Genomic DNA, 14,202 nt, shown 5'->3' with positions numbered 1-14,202 from the left:
TTGGTGCCTCTATGTACTTTCTCCGCGCTTTCTGTCAAACACGTCACGTTGTGCAGAACAACAGAAAAAAAAAAAGGAGTCTCCCTCCTCTTCCTCTTACACAGGTCAGAGCCGCCCTCTATAATAATACCTCTGTTCACGTAAACGCACGAGCATGACCGTGCGTGGAGCCAAAGAGTTCACTGGCATTTGGGCAATATAGAGAATGGGGAAAAAGCAAGAAGATGGGTAAAAAAAAAAAAAAGATAAACTAGGGTCAGACTTAAAGGATTATGCTGAATTGTTCAGTGGGTGGTTATTGTAACCTTGGACAATTCATTACCAGTAAAATTGCTTAACTGCTTTTAGTTATTTGCACCATTCAGAGCATTGTATTGGGCAGAGGGAAAATTACTTGAAAACAAGTCTATCTTCTCAGATCCAAACCAATGGAGACTTAACAGAGACATATGTGATGAGGACAATGTCCAGAACCTGGAACCACAAAATGTGAGCATGTATTGATCAAATTAATACCAAACAGACTTCCAATAATGTACTTGGTAAAGCTGCTGCAGCTTTCTCTAGCTGTTACAGTGCACTGAAGTAATGGAGGAGGTGTAAGGAATGGTTAATGATTAACAGTACAGTCTCAGAAACATTAACCCAGGTTTAAGGTGTCAAGTAAACACAAGAAAGAGTAAAACTCAAAACTAAAATAGTTTTTTTTTTTTTTTTTTCTTGTGATCTGTTCCGTTTTAGTGTATAACTACGGTAGATCAGATTCAGTACATGTAAGTAAAATGGTTTGATGTGCAGCTATATAAGCAACAGCTAACAGGAAAGAAAAGTCTTATTTCAACATGGGAAAGTTTTCTATTATGTTTGCAGTCAGTCCTCTTCGTTTATCTGAGCCGGATTTTATCCATGATGTTGGACCTCTTGTGCAGAACATTACCAAACGTTGTTTCAATGTCTTTTTATTATAAGACATTTCAGTGACTGGTGTTGGTGTTCTATGATCTAAAGGAATCCTATTTAGATAAAAAATATTATTGCAAGGGAAATAATGTTACTGTCAAATATTAAAACATTTTTGGATTTTTTTAGTGCTAACTTAAGGAATATTCCACTTTTATTTTATTTTTCTTCTTATTGTAAGACCATGTACTGTTGTCACATTCTCACAGCACGTCTCCAACCTCCAAAGCCCAGACTACCATCAGGACTTTGATGGCTTCCTTTTTCTGTGATATACAGTAGATCAAATGACTATCTGAAACATACCAGAGTGTGAGATTCAGTAAGTGACTACAGAAGCATTTAGCACATAAACAGTGGAATATTTTCTCAACAACGGATATAAGTGTATATTGCTGTGCAAATTATAGACCTTTCCAGAGCTGAGCATTCACACATTACATGCCATTAAAAAGAAATTTAATCAATACGAGTTTCTTCTTCCTTCAATGCATTTCAAAGGAACAGGTATAGTCCAGTGTGGAAAAAGTGAATAATGAAGGAATGCTGTGTTTACACGAACATCTGTTTGGTTTTATTTACTATGAGGAAGACAATAAGTCAAATCCCAGCTGTGGAGTAGCCTTACTATAACCTGAGGATATCCCCCAAGCCTCATCAGCCACTAAAATAGCCCAGCGAAACAGAAGGGAAACTGCCGGTGACGCATTTCCTGCTGGAGTGCAGGAAAAATGTGTCGCAGGAATGTCTTAAATTATGTTCAAAGAGGGTTGAGATTTAAAAACCGCAAGAAGGAATGTCCGCAAAGTGCTGACGTACAAGACCGGAAGGGTTATTAAAAGTCTCTCGGGCTTGAATGTGAAATGATATTTGGAATAAAAACTGATTGCAGTCCAAGTTCATCACTGTTAAAACCCTGACAGTAATCCCAGTTCATGCATCTCAAGATTCCCATGCGTATTACTGGAGTAATGAGAGGAAAGGATGGAAGGCCTGCATGTCAACAACAAGAATCTGAATATCCATTGTGCTGTCGTTTTTTTGAAAGTAGGCCACACTGAGGCCAACACCCTGCCAGGTGGTTAATACTCACAGTGTCCTTGTATATTGTTGCGTTGCTGACAAAACAACTCAAGCTTCTCACGTTATTTTCATCACATTCAAATAATTAAAAAAAAAGAAAAGTGAAAAACTTTCTTGGTAAATTTGGCTGCTCAAATAAGAATGACCAGTTCCATTTTAAGAAAAGCTACTATTGGCTACCTAACTGACTTGGTAAAAAAAACATTAGCTTTAGCTTGCATAAAACACAAATCGTGGTTGGGTGTAAAATAGAGAGGCTCCGCCCATCACTCTTATTAAGGTGAGACTGTTAAAAGTACAAGCAGCGTAACAAAAAGGAGCGACATTCTCTCCAAAAGCAGTTTGACATCTACTAAATTTGTGAGTTTCCTTTCAAATTGTTGTGAAAGAATATGTATTGAAATTTTTAAAAAATAGCATAAACACCAGTTGTGAGGATCCATATGTTATATTCCTGTAGCTGCAACAGTAATAATTTGTACTTTTTGTTTTAAATAAAATCAAAGATAATGGCAGAAATGTGTATCTTTATACTGTGAAGCAAAGTAAAGTTATTTTTGGTTATCATACCATAAAAACATTCTAAAAGTGTCATTGTAACTAATACTTGCAACTTAACATTTTAAACAAATTTGACCAAAGAAACTGAGTAAATGTTCATTATACATTTAGCTTTGGCTTACTAAAGAGGCAAAAATGAAAGTCTGGTAAAAGGAGTAGTTCTGTTAATATTATTTTAGTGTTTTGTACCAAATTGTTGGGCCATTGAAAACTAATTGAATCTGAATGTCATACCTTAAGAGAAAACAAAACAAAACAAAACAGTTTCACTATTGTTGACAAAAGCATGACATTTACCCTCAAAACCTTAATGATTTTTTAATGATACCAAATAATAAACCATTAATATGTTTGTGTCTCCTTTGGCATCAAATTATGTTAGTAAAGTAGAATAAAAAAAACAGAGATGGTAACAGCTTTTTTTACAGATTAATATTTATTCTCTGGATAGTTTAACTGTAAGTGTTAGTTTCTTAATAACTGCGTTCCATACATGCCAGCAAACTATTGCAGCTTCTTTTTAGCCCTGCATTACCTTTTTGGGGGAATTTTTGGAAGCCGGCTGGACTCAAAGTCTAAATACACGTGGACAGATGAGCACCAACCCAGACTTTGAAACTGCAGCCAACAGAGATTACACCGATTTGTTCCAGGCTTCTGAAACGCTCAACAATTTCCATTTCAACGCTTCTCATGCAACAAAAACATGGAAAGAGAACAGCCGCTATTTAAGGGGATGTAACGTCCTGAAACTTCAGAAAGCGCTTGGAGTTTTCCTTCCTGTCTTTGTAGCTTCTGTTTTGGAGAAAGCTGTTATGTTTTTGTTCCTGATTTTCTAGACTTCAAGACGTAGGATCAAACAAATGAGGCCGAAGAGAGAGATCTCGATCCAATCAAATCAACAGGACTCAAGACTTTGATTAGGATCACGCTTCAATTAGCTTCTGAGCTTCTCGGTTTTCCCCATTAGCTACATCATCACACAGCTGCTCTATAAGGTCGCTACATTAGCGATGTTCATGCACGCGTCTCCCACATATGACCTGTTCATGTCAGGATAAAGTGCTGCATTGCTGGGAAGAGCTTCTCCTACTTCTCACTCTCTTGAAACTGACAGCACATCCATCAAGAGGCCGTACGGTGGCGTCTCCTCATGCCGGGCAACAAACACAAGCCTGAAACTCTCCCAAATGCAAACGGTGTTCTCCGTTTCCTGCAAACCGCTGACAGCGTCACCTGGCGATTTATTACTGCCGCTGGTGTAAAGAATGTCCACCCACGCCCGCAAGCCCTCGCCCTGCTGTGTGCTACTATGGGAAAGTCGTACCCCTAAAACATGTTGGTAGAAATAGCAGCGCGGCGTGAGAAAGTCTCCTTTTCACATAGATGTGGCAAATGGATCGAAAATAACAGAAATAAACGCGTCCTGTCAAGAAAGTCGCAAGCTGAAGATCCACAGAGCAAAAAAATAAATTAAAAAAAACCCCCACTAAATTATGTCAAAATTTTACATAGCTTTGAATTACAAATATATATCTCTATATAATAGAAGCGACGTGAACTAGAATGAAATCTGCCATTGTGAATATCAATATTTTCCATCCAAACTGCTGTTGTAAGCTCTTATCGCAGCGTTTCAATAAGGCCTACGGAAATGAAAACAGATTCAATTTCCCATTTTTCTGTCCTGGAATGACATACAAGTGTTATTACAGCTAAGAACATTTCCTGTGTTATACAGCCGTTTCCTTCAGATGACAGAGGTTAGTTATAGTTTGTACTTGGGAACCACACCCAGGCTCTTAATCCACTGTCTTCAATGCTTTCTACTGACTGAAAGTAAAAAGACTGCGATGTTTGATTAACATGACCGAGCAATGAACCCGATTTTTTTTCCCTACTTTCGTGACGTGATGAGAAGAAATGCCAAGACCAAAGTGACTTCACTTTCTAGTGGCGTACACGTTGCCATGTAATGTACAGAGGACGGCTGGTATTTCCAGGGGTTAGGGGCTACAGCCATCCGCAAATCTAACCCCCTCAAATGTTTATAATCGCCTAGTTTGGGTTTTTTTTCTCCATAGAGTTTTTGCGGCGCTAGTGGCTTGTATTTTTGCGACAGTAGGCAGACAGGAAAGAGGGCGAGGAGAGGCGGGACCGATAGTCAGACCCGCAACGTCCGCGTGGAGGACTAAGGCCTTCAAGCGTGGGGTGTGCTAACTCCCTGCACCACCACATCGACTGTTTTAATAGGCCAAAAACCAAATATTTATAAAAGCAACAATCTAAGCACTACCGTAGAAGCTGACCTTCACAGTCTTCCTTATTTCCACTCTTTGGGGGTACAGCCAATCAGCTTTAAGGGGGGGAAAAATGGGAGCACCTGGATTGGATGCTTTGCAAACACAAGTCAAAAGTGCGTCAAGCAGCATCGCACCAAGATATTTCAGCCTTCCAAGCTGAATTTTCTTTCAAATATTCCAAGCATTCTCTGTGGAAGATTCCTCAAACAGGTGAATAATTAGGGTTTGATCAAACTGAAAATTGGCTGTAGTATTCACAGATCTTTCCATGGAACATGAATTCAATCTGCGACCAGCCGGTTGGACAATAAAAGAAATAGAAATAATGAAAACCTTTTTTCTGATGACATGTTAGCATCCCCACGCTGCGCTACCAACAAAACTCCCACGTTTGGAAGCTGCAACTGCAGCAAGAAAACTCCAGTATCAGTGTTTTCTTCCAGCATCAGTGAGATGGTTACGAAGACAGTCAGATGAAGCACAAAAGGTGTAAGAAGCCATTTAAAGTGAAACTAGATGATCTGATATGAATGTGAGCTACTGATTCAAGCTGCTACAACAGAAAGCTAAACTCTGGCAGCTGCTGGTCACTTCACCTCCTCACAATTTTTACATTAGCAGTTTCGGTTGTTGGTGCCTGATGTTTTTAGAACGGAAATCTAAAAATCTGACCTCAGTGCATCGCTACAGAAAAGGATGTTGTTTTAAACTCTTTTGAAAGGGAGTGACGCTTGTTAGTGTACAGCAAGTACTCGTTCTGACAGCTTAACGTCACTTTGATGTCATATTTTCCAGAAAACGTTCAAGGTTTCTGCTGTAAGCATGCAGATATGGCAGATTTTGTTTTCAAGGCTGACCCTCACTCTATTACCTTCCGCATGGTTTCAAGTCTCTGTGTAATTTTGAGCACAGCTGCGAGACCCACAAGAGAAGTGCTGTGACTCACGTTTCAATTCACATAAAGAACCAAAGTGTCGGAGATCCCGCTGCAGTTACACAAACCTGAGTGGTGCAACGTTTCATTAAATCATCCACATCTCAGGCTTAACAGTAAAGACTGGTGGAAGTTTTGTAAACATACTTCCTTCACAGGACGATAAATGGTGGTAATTACTAAAGTTAATGAGCCGCGCTAATCATCAAAAAATGCATAGACTGGCAAGTTCAGACACAATCCAGCGGCTCAAAATGTGGGAGTAGGTTGGGTCTCCTTAAGGATCATCGGTGGATAAGTAAGGATGAGGATCGGATTTTCTCTTGTAAATCCAGTTATACGTTGCTTGATGCCAAAACAGTAGCCGTCACACAAAGATAAATGAGAAATTGGAAGCTCATATTGCTAGAAAACACAGTGCTGCATTCATCCCAAAAGGTTTTTGGAACTATTTGGGATGAACAGTGAAAAATCACATATTCTGCTCCATTACCTTCCACATGGTTTTACTCCTGCACGGTTTCAGCAGAAAAAAACATGTTTTTCTGAAATCATATTTAATTCCAGTATTTAATCCATTGCAGACAAAGATGACATTTTCTCATAAGATAACTTGTCTAAGAAATATGAAAAGAAGTGTGTTTATGCATCATGCAGGACTGAAGACATTCAAGTTTCTGGGGGTTTTTTTTGTTTTGTTTTGGACATCATGTCCCTTGTAGCTGTTCCTGCACGGTAACAGGAACAGCTGTCAAATACCGACAGGAAGTAAATAAACCACACCTCACCTGGCTGCTTTATATGGACTTCCTTTTTGGGATTTTTTTAAGTATGAAAGTTACAGTTATCCATCTAAGTCCTTTGGATTCTCACACTACTGTCAAATCTACGGATAAATTGCTAAAATAACGACTTGCATTTCATAACAAATGATTCGTGACTTCTTTCTCAAGCTAAAGTTTCCCCGAACACTAATCAGTTTTTGAATCTTGCTGCATTCCAGCACCAGATGAGTGGATATTCATGGCTTTTATTGTAAAAAAAACTAAATAAATAAATAAATAAAATGTAATCATAGTCAACATTTACCGCCATGTTTACAATCCGTCTTTATTTTTGTCCAGAGCTTCGCGCAACTTTCAGCTTCGAACCTGTTCACTGAAAAGAAGTCGACAAGCAGGGAAGTTTAATCTAACTCTCATCAGCGTCCGGCCGTCATATCACCGTACCATCGCCGAAGACAGAAACTCAAAGCAACACACGCACACACAGAACTGGTTCTGAGGTGACACCGGAACCTGATGAGTAATGTGTCTGGGAGACGTAACCATGGTAACAGAATACCTGTAATCTTAATACTGATGCGGAGGCACAAATGAAGAGAATTAAGCTACAAAACGTCCGTTAATCGTGCTAGTAATTTGCGGTGAGATGAGCTGTAAGAAGATGGTTCAGCTCTACAGGGTCAGTTTGTGGGTTTCCCTGCAGCAGCAGTCTGGTTAAACGCGCCCTGATAAAGTTTTACCAGACCATTTAAAAACAACAATGAGGAGCAGAGTTGAGGTTTTTCACACGGCGTAAGCTCAATATTTCTTCAGCCTTTCTAACAATGACTGCCAGCCACCCCTCCCTTCCGATCCATCAACAATACCGCAGCACAATGTCGCTCCATTCTCTACTCTTAGCTGTTTTGTTTCCTTTGCAAGTCTCATATTATCAAAGAAAAAACAACCCCAAAAACTGCATGTTTTTTTTCAGTAAATTAAAATCAGAATTTAAAAAAACAATACCTTTCAGCAAAGTGATCTCTTTCTGGATGGAGATGGGAAGCTCCATTTGGGGTTCCTAGCCTCTTTTTCTCAAAGAATGAATGAAAGATAAATGTCTCAGTAGTCTGGTGTCCTTCCTCTGACGAGATGACAGAAACGTCTCCCTGTCTGAGCAGATTCCTGTGTCTGAGCTCTTTTTTTCTCTTTGGTCACTTTCCTGCTCAGCAGGTCGGCTGACCGGGACTCTCTTCTCTGTTTTGGTTCCTGTCATAAACAATGTGAGGCGCGCGCACACACACACACACTCAATCATTTTCAGTCATATGCACACTCTGAAGTATTTTTTGTGCAGAATCCAAAGCTCCTCCCTTCCCTTTTTCAAATGCAACTGGATTGTTGTCTTCCCTGCATTGCAAATTCACTCAGTGAGAAAACTACCTCGGACTCAGGTGAGCTAATCAGAGCAATCGGCTGATGCAGAGACTGATATGAGGAGGAAGGTAGAGAATCGTCTGAGAGAATAAAGTAAGGATCTGGTTTTCGTCAGAGAATAAAGGATGACGGTGATGTTTAAGTGTGAAAAGGAGAGAGAGAAGAGACTAAATGCTTAGTAACAGTATGCCACTTTTTTACCCCTTTATTAAACCTGCCACCAATCCCAAAAACAGGAATACATGGAAGTATCTTCAATTTCTACATAGACATAAATGAGTTGCACTTATCACCAAGGACCAGCAATAAGAAACATATTGCTTAAAAATCACCCATACAAAAGCCAAAAATAACCCATTAAAGAAGCAGGATTGTGTGCTTTTCAGGCACATAGCACTATGTTAGCAACTCTGTTAGCTTCAGTTGTCATAAAAATGCTGTATATTTGAAATATGACATCACAACAAGTCATCACAACATCGCTCCTCTGTTAATCCTTTAACAACATTTTTACCAGTGCTGCACTGAGAAGAAGCTCGTATAATAATGAGCCACTGAGCTGATACTGAGCTAATTAGCAAACACCTTGTGGTGTTTGCTAATTGCTGCTGGCTAGTCTGAAGGAGCTGAGGGGGGAAGAGCTGCTCAGACGCTTGGAAACTGCAGCTCCTGGGAGGAGCTTTGTGGTCGAAAGGATTTTTCAAGTGTGCTTAAACAATCAAAGCAGAAGTCAAAGTAGGTTTTTGATGAAGGAATAACATTATAACATGATGTAAAGCTCAAAAAAGTTGATTTTACATAAATCCACTATATATAATCACAAAAAGAAAGAAAAGGGAATGGTAACAGATTCTAAATCTTTGATAAAAAAAAAAAATTATTTTAGCTTTGCATGTTACACACAAATGTGTCTTTATGACAAGCCGCAACAAAAGGCCTAAATCTCCCACAGTTTATTAGCTAATCTGTTTGTGATCCGTTTATTGTTCTTTCGCTACAGAAATCCACTGTTAGACACATTTTTAGATTGCGGATCTAAAAATGTGTCTAGCAGTGGACTGAAAATGAGAAGAAAAAAAATAATCGGCCACTGCACAATGTTTCTGGACCACTTATAAATAGTACAAGAATACTGGCTCAAAGTGTAAGGAAATTACAAGACACCTTTCGGAAAGTACAGCAGCTAAACTCAACGTGCTGAGCTAGTGGAACAAGTTATTTCACAATAATAAGAACAAAAACAATCTAGCACAGGTACAACGGGAACAGAAGGCTTTATATTAACTTATTTTTTTTATCTTATTTTTCTACATTTTGCCTTTAAATTTATTTCACTTCTTGATATTTTACATTTCATACATTTACTCTCTAAAATCTTGATCCTTTTCTGTTAACCTATTCTTTTTTTCATTAATTATTTATTAATCTTGTTTTCACCAAATCTGAAGCTTGAACATTTTTCTTATTTCCCTTCTTCTGTGATAATCAGTGATTTTATCAACTCTGTTTCCAAATCACAGACAGTCTTATCGTCTGTCCAGGCATTTCCCCGCCCCCCCTTCTGTAAAAAACTTGTAACCAATCAGAGAAAAATAAAAAATAAATAAAAATTAAAAAACAAACTCAGAGATAAAAACGATCTCCACACAAAGTACAGTTCTGCTGGCTCTCAGCTCAGCGGCTTCTGAGCTTTGTGTGCATCAGGCTGGTAGTCCTGCTGCGGACGTCCAGACAAAACATTCCTCCTGGCTGAGGTCACTCAGCCAGTCAAATCTCCTGCCCAATGCAGGGGCTTAAAGCTCCAGGCAGCAGTCAGCAGGAGAGCAAACTCCCCAGTCAGCCTGGGATAAAACATTTCCAGAGGGGATTGTGGGGAAAGTGTGAACGCTGCAGATCAAAACATCTCATTCAGAAATTCCCAAAGCACAGAAATCATGTCTTTACAGTTTACATTTTGGTTCAGTGTTGCATAAAAGTCAACTTAGTTGTTTTTTGTTTTTTTTACTTGCTGAAGTGTGACTGATTTGTTGTATTTGTGCGGAAAAGCAGAAGATTCGAAAGATGACATTTGTTTGGTTTTCCATCCGAACAGGCGAAGAGCCAGCTGTTAAAACCTCTGAAGGGAGGGATTTTCCTTCAGCCTTTGTATGAAAATTAATTAATGCGGAGTCTTGGGAAATGAGAGAGACGAAGCAAAGTGAAAGTGACTGAATCCCGCTCTGTTCCATCTGTCCCAAGAGTCGAGGTGGAAAAAAAATGCTAATAAAAAAATACACAACCAGGTTTGGGGATTTGACTGCATGAAAATAGAAATGAAGACACTGAAGGCTTCTGCTCTGAGAAATATTCTCTTTACAGAAGGAAGGGAAGAAAAGCACAAATCCAAAAAGCAAAGCTTTGACGAGTGGTAAGGGAGTAAAATACCCCCAACCCAAATGCTTCCCCACCCTCCCACCCACGGCAGGGTTCACAGACTTCATTTTTCAGAAGCTGAACCAGGCACACTGGAGACTACTGTCATTTCTGTCTTACTTAGACTCGGCTGGTGAGAATAAACATCCCAGCGTAATCTACACGCAAAGCTCAGAGATACGGTCTCTCTCAGCTGCTGATACAGTCGAGTCAAAACTTTTAATCCTTTCTAGGATCCTTTCTTTTACAGTCAGGTCTGGTGTGGTGAGGACAGTGGTCCACTAGGGGCTGTACTTTCCCTGAAATCTCTGAATAAGGTCAGCCACGGGAAAATGAGGCCACAGAAGAACACAAGGATAACTCCTAGTGCATGGCAATAATGAGGCTAATGATCAAATTTTATCTTACAAACTTATGCATTCAAAACGACATTTAACAATCATTAACTAATGCACACATGATGAAAACCCTAACCCTTAAATACCTCTAAGGTGTTCAACACAATGCAACTGAAGACAATCGATAATACTCCACTCTCAGGTGTCAAGGACTGCTGTGCGTCCTGCATGTTTCAGATGTTTCCTGTATTCACAGCACCTGAATCAAACGCATGGTTCATTTTTAACGCCTCTGCAGAAACTGATGGCATGCTGAAGAGGCAGTTCGTCCATCAGAATCAGCTGTTTTGTAGTGGAGGCATCTGTAAAACACGCAGGACGCCCCTGAGGACGGGAGTTGAACACCATCGTCCTAGATGAGAAAGATCATCCAGAAGCGGAAAATATTTAAAGCCACTGACACTTTTCCCCAGAGGGTCAAAGACCCAAATTCATTCCGAGGTCAGCCTGTCCAGAGGTCAGAGAAATTGTACAAAAAATAAAAAAGTGCTTAGTGTGTTAAATGTTAAAATCAAAAGGGGAATGAGTTTGAGAAGCTGGAAGAAAACTAAATCAGAGATGCTTAGTCACCTCGATGGAAGAAGAAAACCATTCACAGCATGTCACCACAAACATCTCACACTTCACACCTCGTCATACTTTTCTAGAGCTAATCTCAACTACTGATCAGGTCCCAAATTTGGGTGTAGTGAAGGACTCAGGCCTGAACTCTCAGAGTTATATAAAGACAGTTATAAAGTCAGCCTTCTGTCACCTGAAGAACATTTCTAGGATTAAAAGACTAATGACCTGGCAAGATCTAGAGAAACTTATCTATGTGTGTATCTCTGTAGCAATTTTTACTGCCACAGTGTCTTCACAGGTCTGCCTAAAAACACATCACCCAGTTCTAAAGTCCTTCCACTGGCTCCCTGTAGCTCAGAGAATAGACTTTAAAACAGACTTTAAAATACTTTTGCTCGTTTATAAAATCTCTGACTGGCTTAGGACCAAGACATCTGCTGTAGTAGTATCAGCCTTCCAGACCTCTCAGGTCTTCTGGTTCTGCTCTGCATCCCCAGAACCAGAACCAAACATGGTCAAGCAGAATTCATCTTCTAAGCACCACAAATCTGGAACAAACTTCCAGAAAACTGCAAAACAGCTGAAACACTGAGTTCCTTTAAATCTAGACTACAAGCTAACATACTTAGAGTTACCTTTGACTCAGCATAACTGGAAAATTGATGAATATATGATGATTTTGGTGATGATCATAACTGGTTGCTGTATTATGTATTTATGTCGTAAAGCTCTTTGAACTGCCTTGTTGCTGAAATGTGATATACGAATAAACTTGACTTGACTAAAACTGGATCATTAAGTGGAAAATGATCAGAAACACAGCAATCGATTTATCACAGCATAGCTGTGCTATGGCGCACTTAAAGTCCAAACCGCAACCTGATTAAATGTTATGACGGGATTGGGTATAATAAAAAGGTTGTATTTAGTTTTTAGACTCATACCTTTCAAATATAGTTATGTTAAGCCAATGTAGCTTTGTTGTCTTTTCCTGTTTATTTACAATTTACTGCTCAGCATGAGACAACCAGAGACACGATTAGAGCCAAATTAAAGGGAGCTTTCTCCCACTGGTACATCTTCCTCTTCCTCCAAAAATCAAAAAACAAAAAAAAAATAAATCAGCTATTATTTATTTCAGCTTGTCCCGCTGTCAGTATCTCTGCTTCCTGTTTTTCTCCACTCCCACACTCTCAGTGCCTCATCGTCTTTTTTTTCCCTCTGTGCTCCATGGGACGGGGATTTTCTGCCTGCGGCGCCACTCTGGCTGCTGACCCCAACGTTCTGCTCCCAGAAAAGGTGATGAGACTCGTCCGGTGTGTGTGAGTGACTTATATTGATTCCTGCTGAGATCCTTCAGCCTTCCTAGAATTGACACCAGTGACTCATTCTGCGACTGCCCTCAGCTACATACTGTCTCCTAGTGGACGTCTCCAGAAATACACATAGTTTGGTCTACAAGTGAATGTTTTAACCCCTTAACTGTCAGGAGGACATTGGCGTCCTCATGGATCAACTGGCTTACATTTAAGTGTTAAACCATCATTAAGAAAGTTTATCTGGGTGACATAAAAAGTTGACCTTTTCTGAACATGTGAAATTGTTCTGTTCTAATTTCCAAAGACAAGGCAGTCGATATGCACAAATATGAAATTCTCTGCCAATTTTTACCGGCAAATTCTGATTTTAGATCATTTAGCAATTATTTGTCTTTAATAAGTACAATACAGTAGAAAACAAGAAGAGTACATTGTTATTTTCTGGCCTTTTCTCTTGCGTGCAATATTTTATTGTTTACATTAGAAGTGATGTCTACACGTCATATAAATTACTTTATTCTTTTTCCTTGTGTATTAAATTTCTTTATCTGGAACCCGAGTCAGGTTTTTGGACCACAAACAAGTAAAGGTAGTATAGCGTTAGCATATTTTATTAGTGATTAGCACAGCTAGCACACTTAGCACAGTTGTTACCTAAATAGGAAAGTTTTTTGTTCATTTTCTAGTGAGTGTGAATCCTTAGTACCTTAACTGAAGTGTTCAGATGTTTTAAACTCACCCAGACAAAATAGCAAATTTGATGTAATACATCAACCCTTCCTGTTACCTGTGGAAAATTCTGCTCTCTCAGCGCCTGAATGAATCTTGACAAGTCAATTTACACGTTTTCTACACTTTTTGTGTTTTGTTTAACCTTATTGGTATTGCAAATAGTAAAAGTTGACTCTTCTTCACTCAGTAACAACATCCACAACAAAGAGTGTTATTGCCAGTGAGGCAGGGCTTAGAGATTATACCTCTCAGGGCAGCTCAAGCTGAAAATCATCTGATTCCGATCACCTGGCCAATTCTCAGCACATCTCAACTTTAAGGTTGTATCACCATCTTTGACTCACCTCTGACTAGACAACATGCTTCGACTGACGAGAAAAGGTATTTTCATCTGCGTCCCTTCTGGCCTTCAGCTTTAAAATCCTAGTGTGAATATGAAGAACACGAGCAGAGGTAGTAACACTCAGCTACCCGTGGACAGCAGCAGCTGAAAACAATCTGCTAAGTCAAAAGGTAAAAACATCACACGAGTCAAATCTGTGAAAACACTACATGGAGCACAACAAATACTCACCGAGAACAGCTGAGTGTAACACGGCAAAGTTCAGCTGGGTCAAAGTGTAGCGACGGCTCTGCAGGAAAGCCAGAATTGCCAGTGATTTGAACTTTGAGATACGAAAACAAACAGCAACTGTTTGTTTTCCCTCCAATGTTGTCGTTTGACCTCTGATCTCA

The 14,202-nt window shown here is 39.5% G+C and overlaps 1 protein-coding gene across 6 annotated transcripts in view; it reads right to left on the bottom strand.

The window, feature by feature from the left end:
• Window positions 1-14,202, bottom strand: part of LOC122831770 (plectin-like) — a 145,826-nt gene that overhangs the window by 94,694 nt on the left and 36,930 nt on the right. Inside the window, exon 1 of one of the 6 annotated variants that reach the window (XM_044118213.1) lies at window positions 7,632-7,692. The exons of the other annotated variants lie outside the window; for them this stretch is intronic. Within the exon in view, the coding sequence (XP_043974148.1) occupies window positions 7,632-7,677 (46 nt within the window). The 5' untranslated portion in view covers window positions 7,678-7,692. Of the gene's footprint in view, window positions 1-7,631; window positions 7,693-14,202 lie in introns of those variants that run through there. 6 annotated transcript variants of the gene reach the window in all.

This window comes from Gambusia affinis, linkage group LG05 (genome assembly GCF_019740435.1).
Source record: "Gambusia affinis linkage group LG05, SWU_Gaff_1.0, whole genome shotgun sequence".
Lineage (NCBI taxonomy): Eukaryota > Metazoa > Chordata > Actinopteri > Cyprinodontiformes > Poeciliidae > Gambusia > Gambusia affinis.
This window is presented reverse-complemented; position numbering and strand designations above follow the sequence as displayed.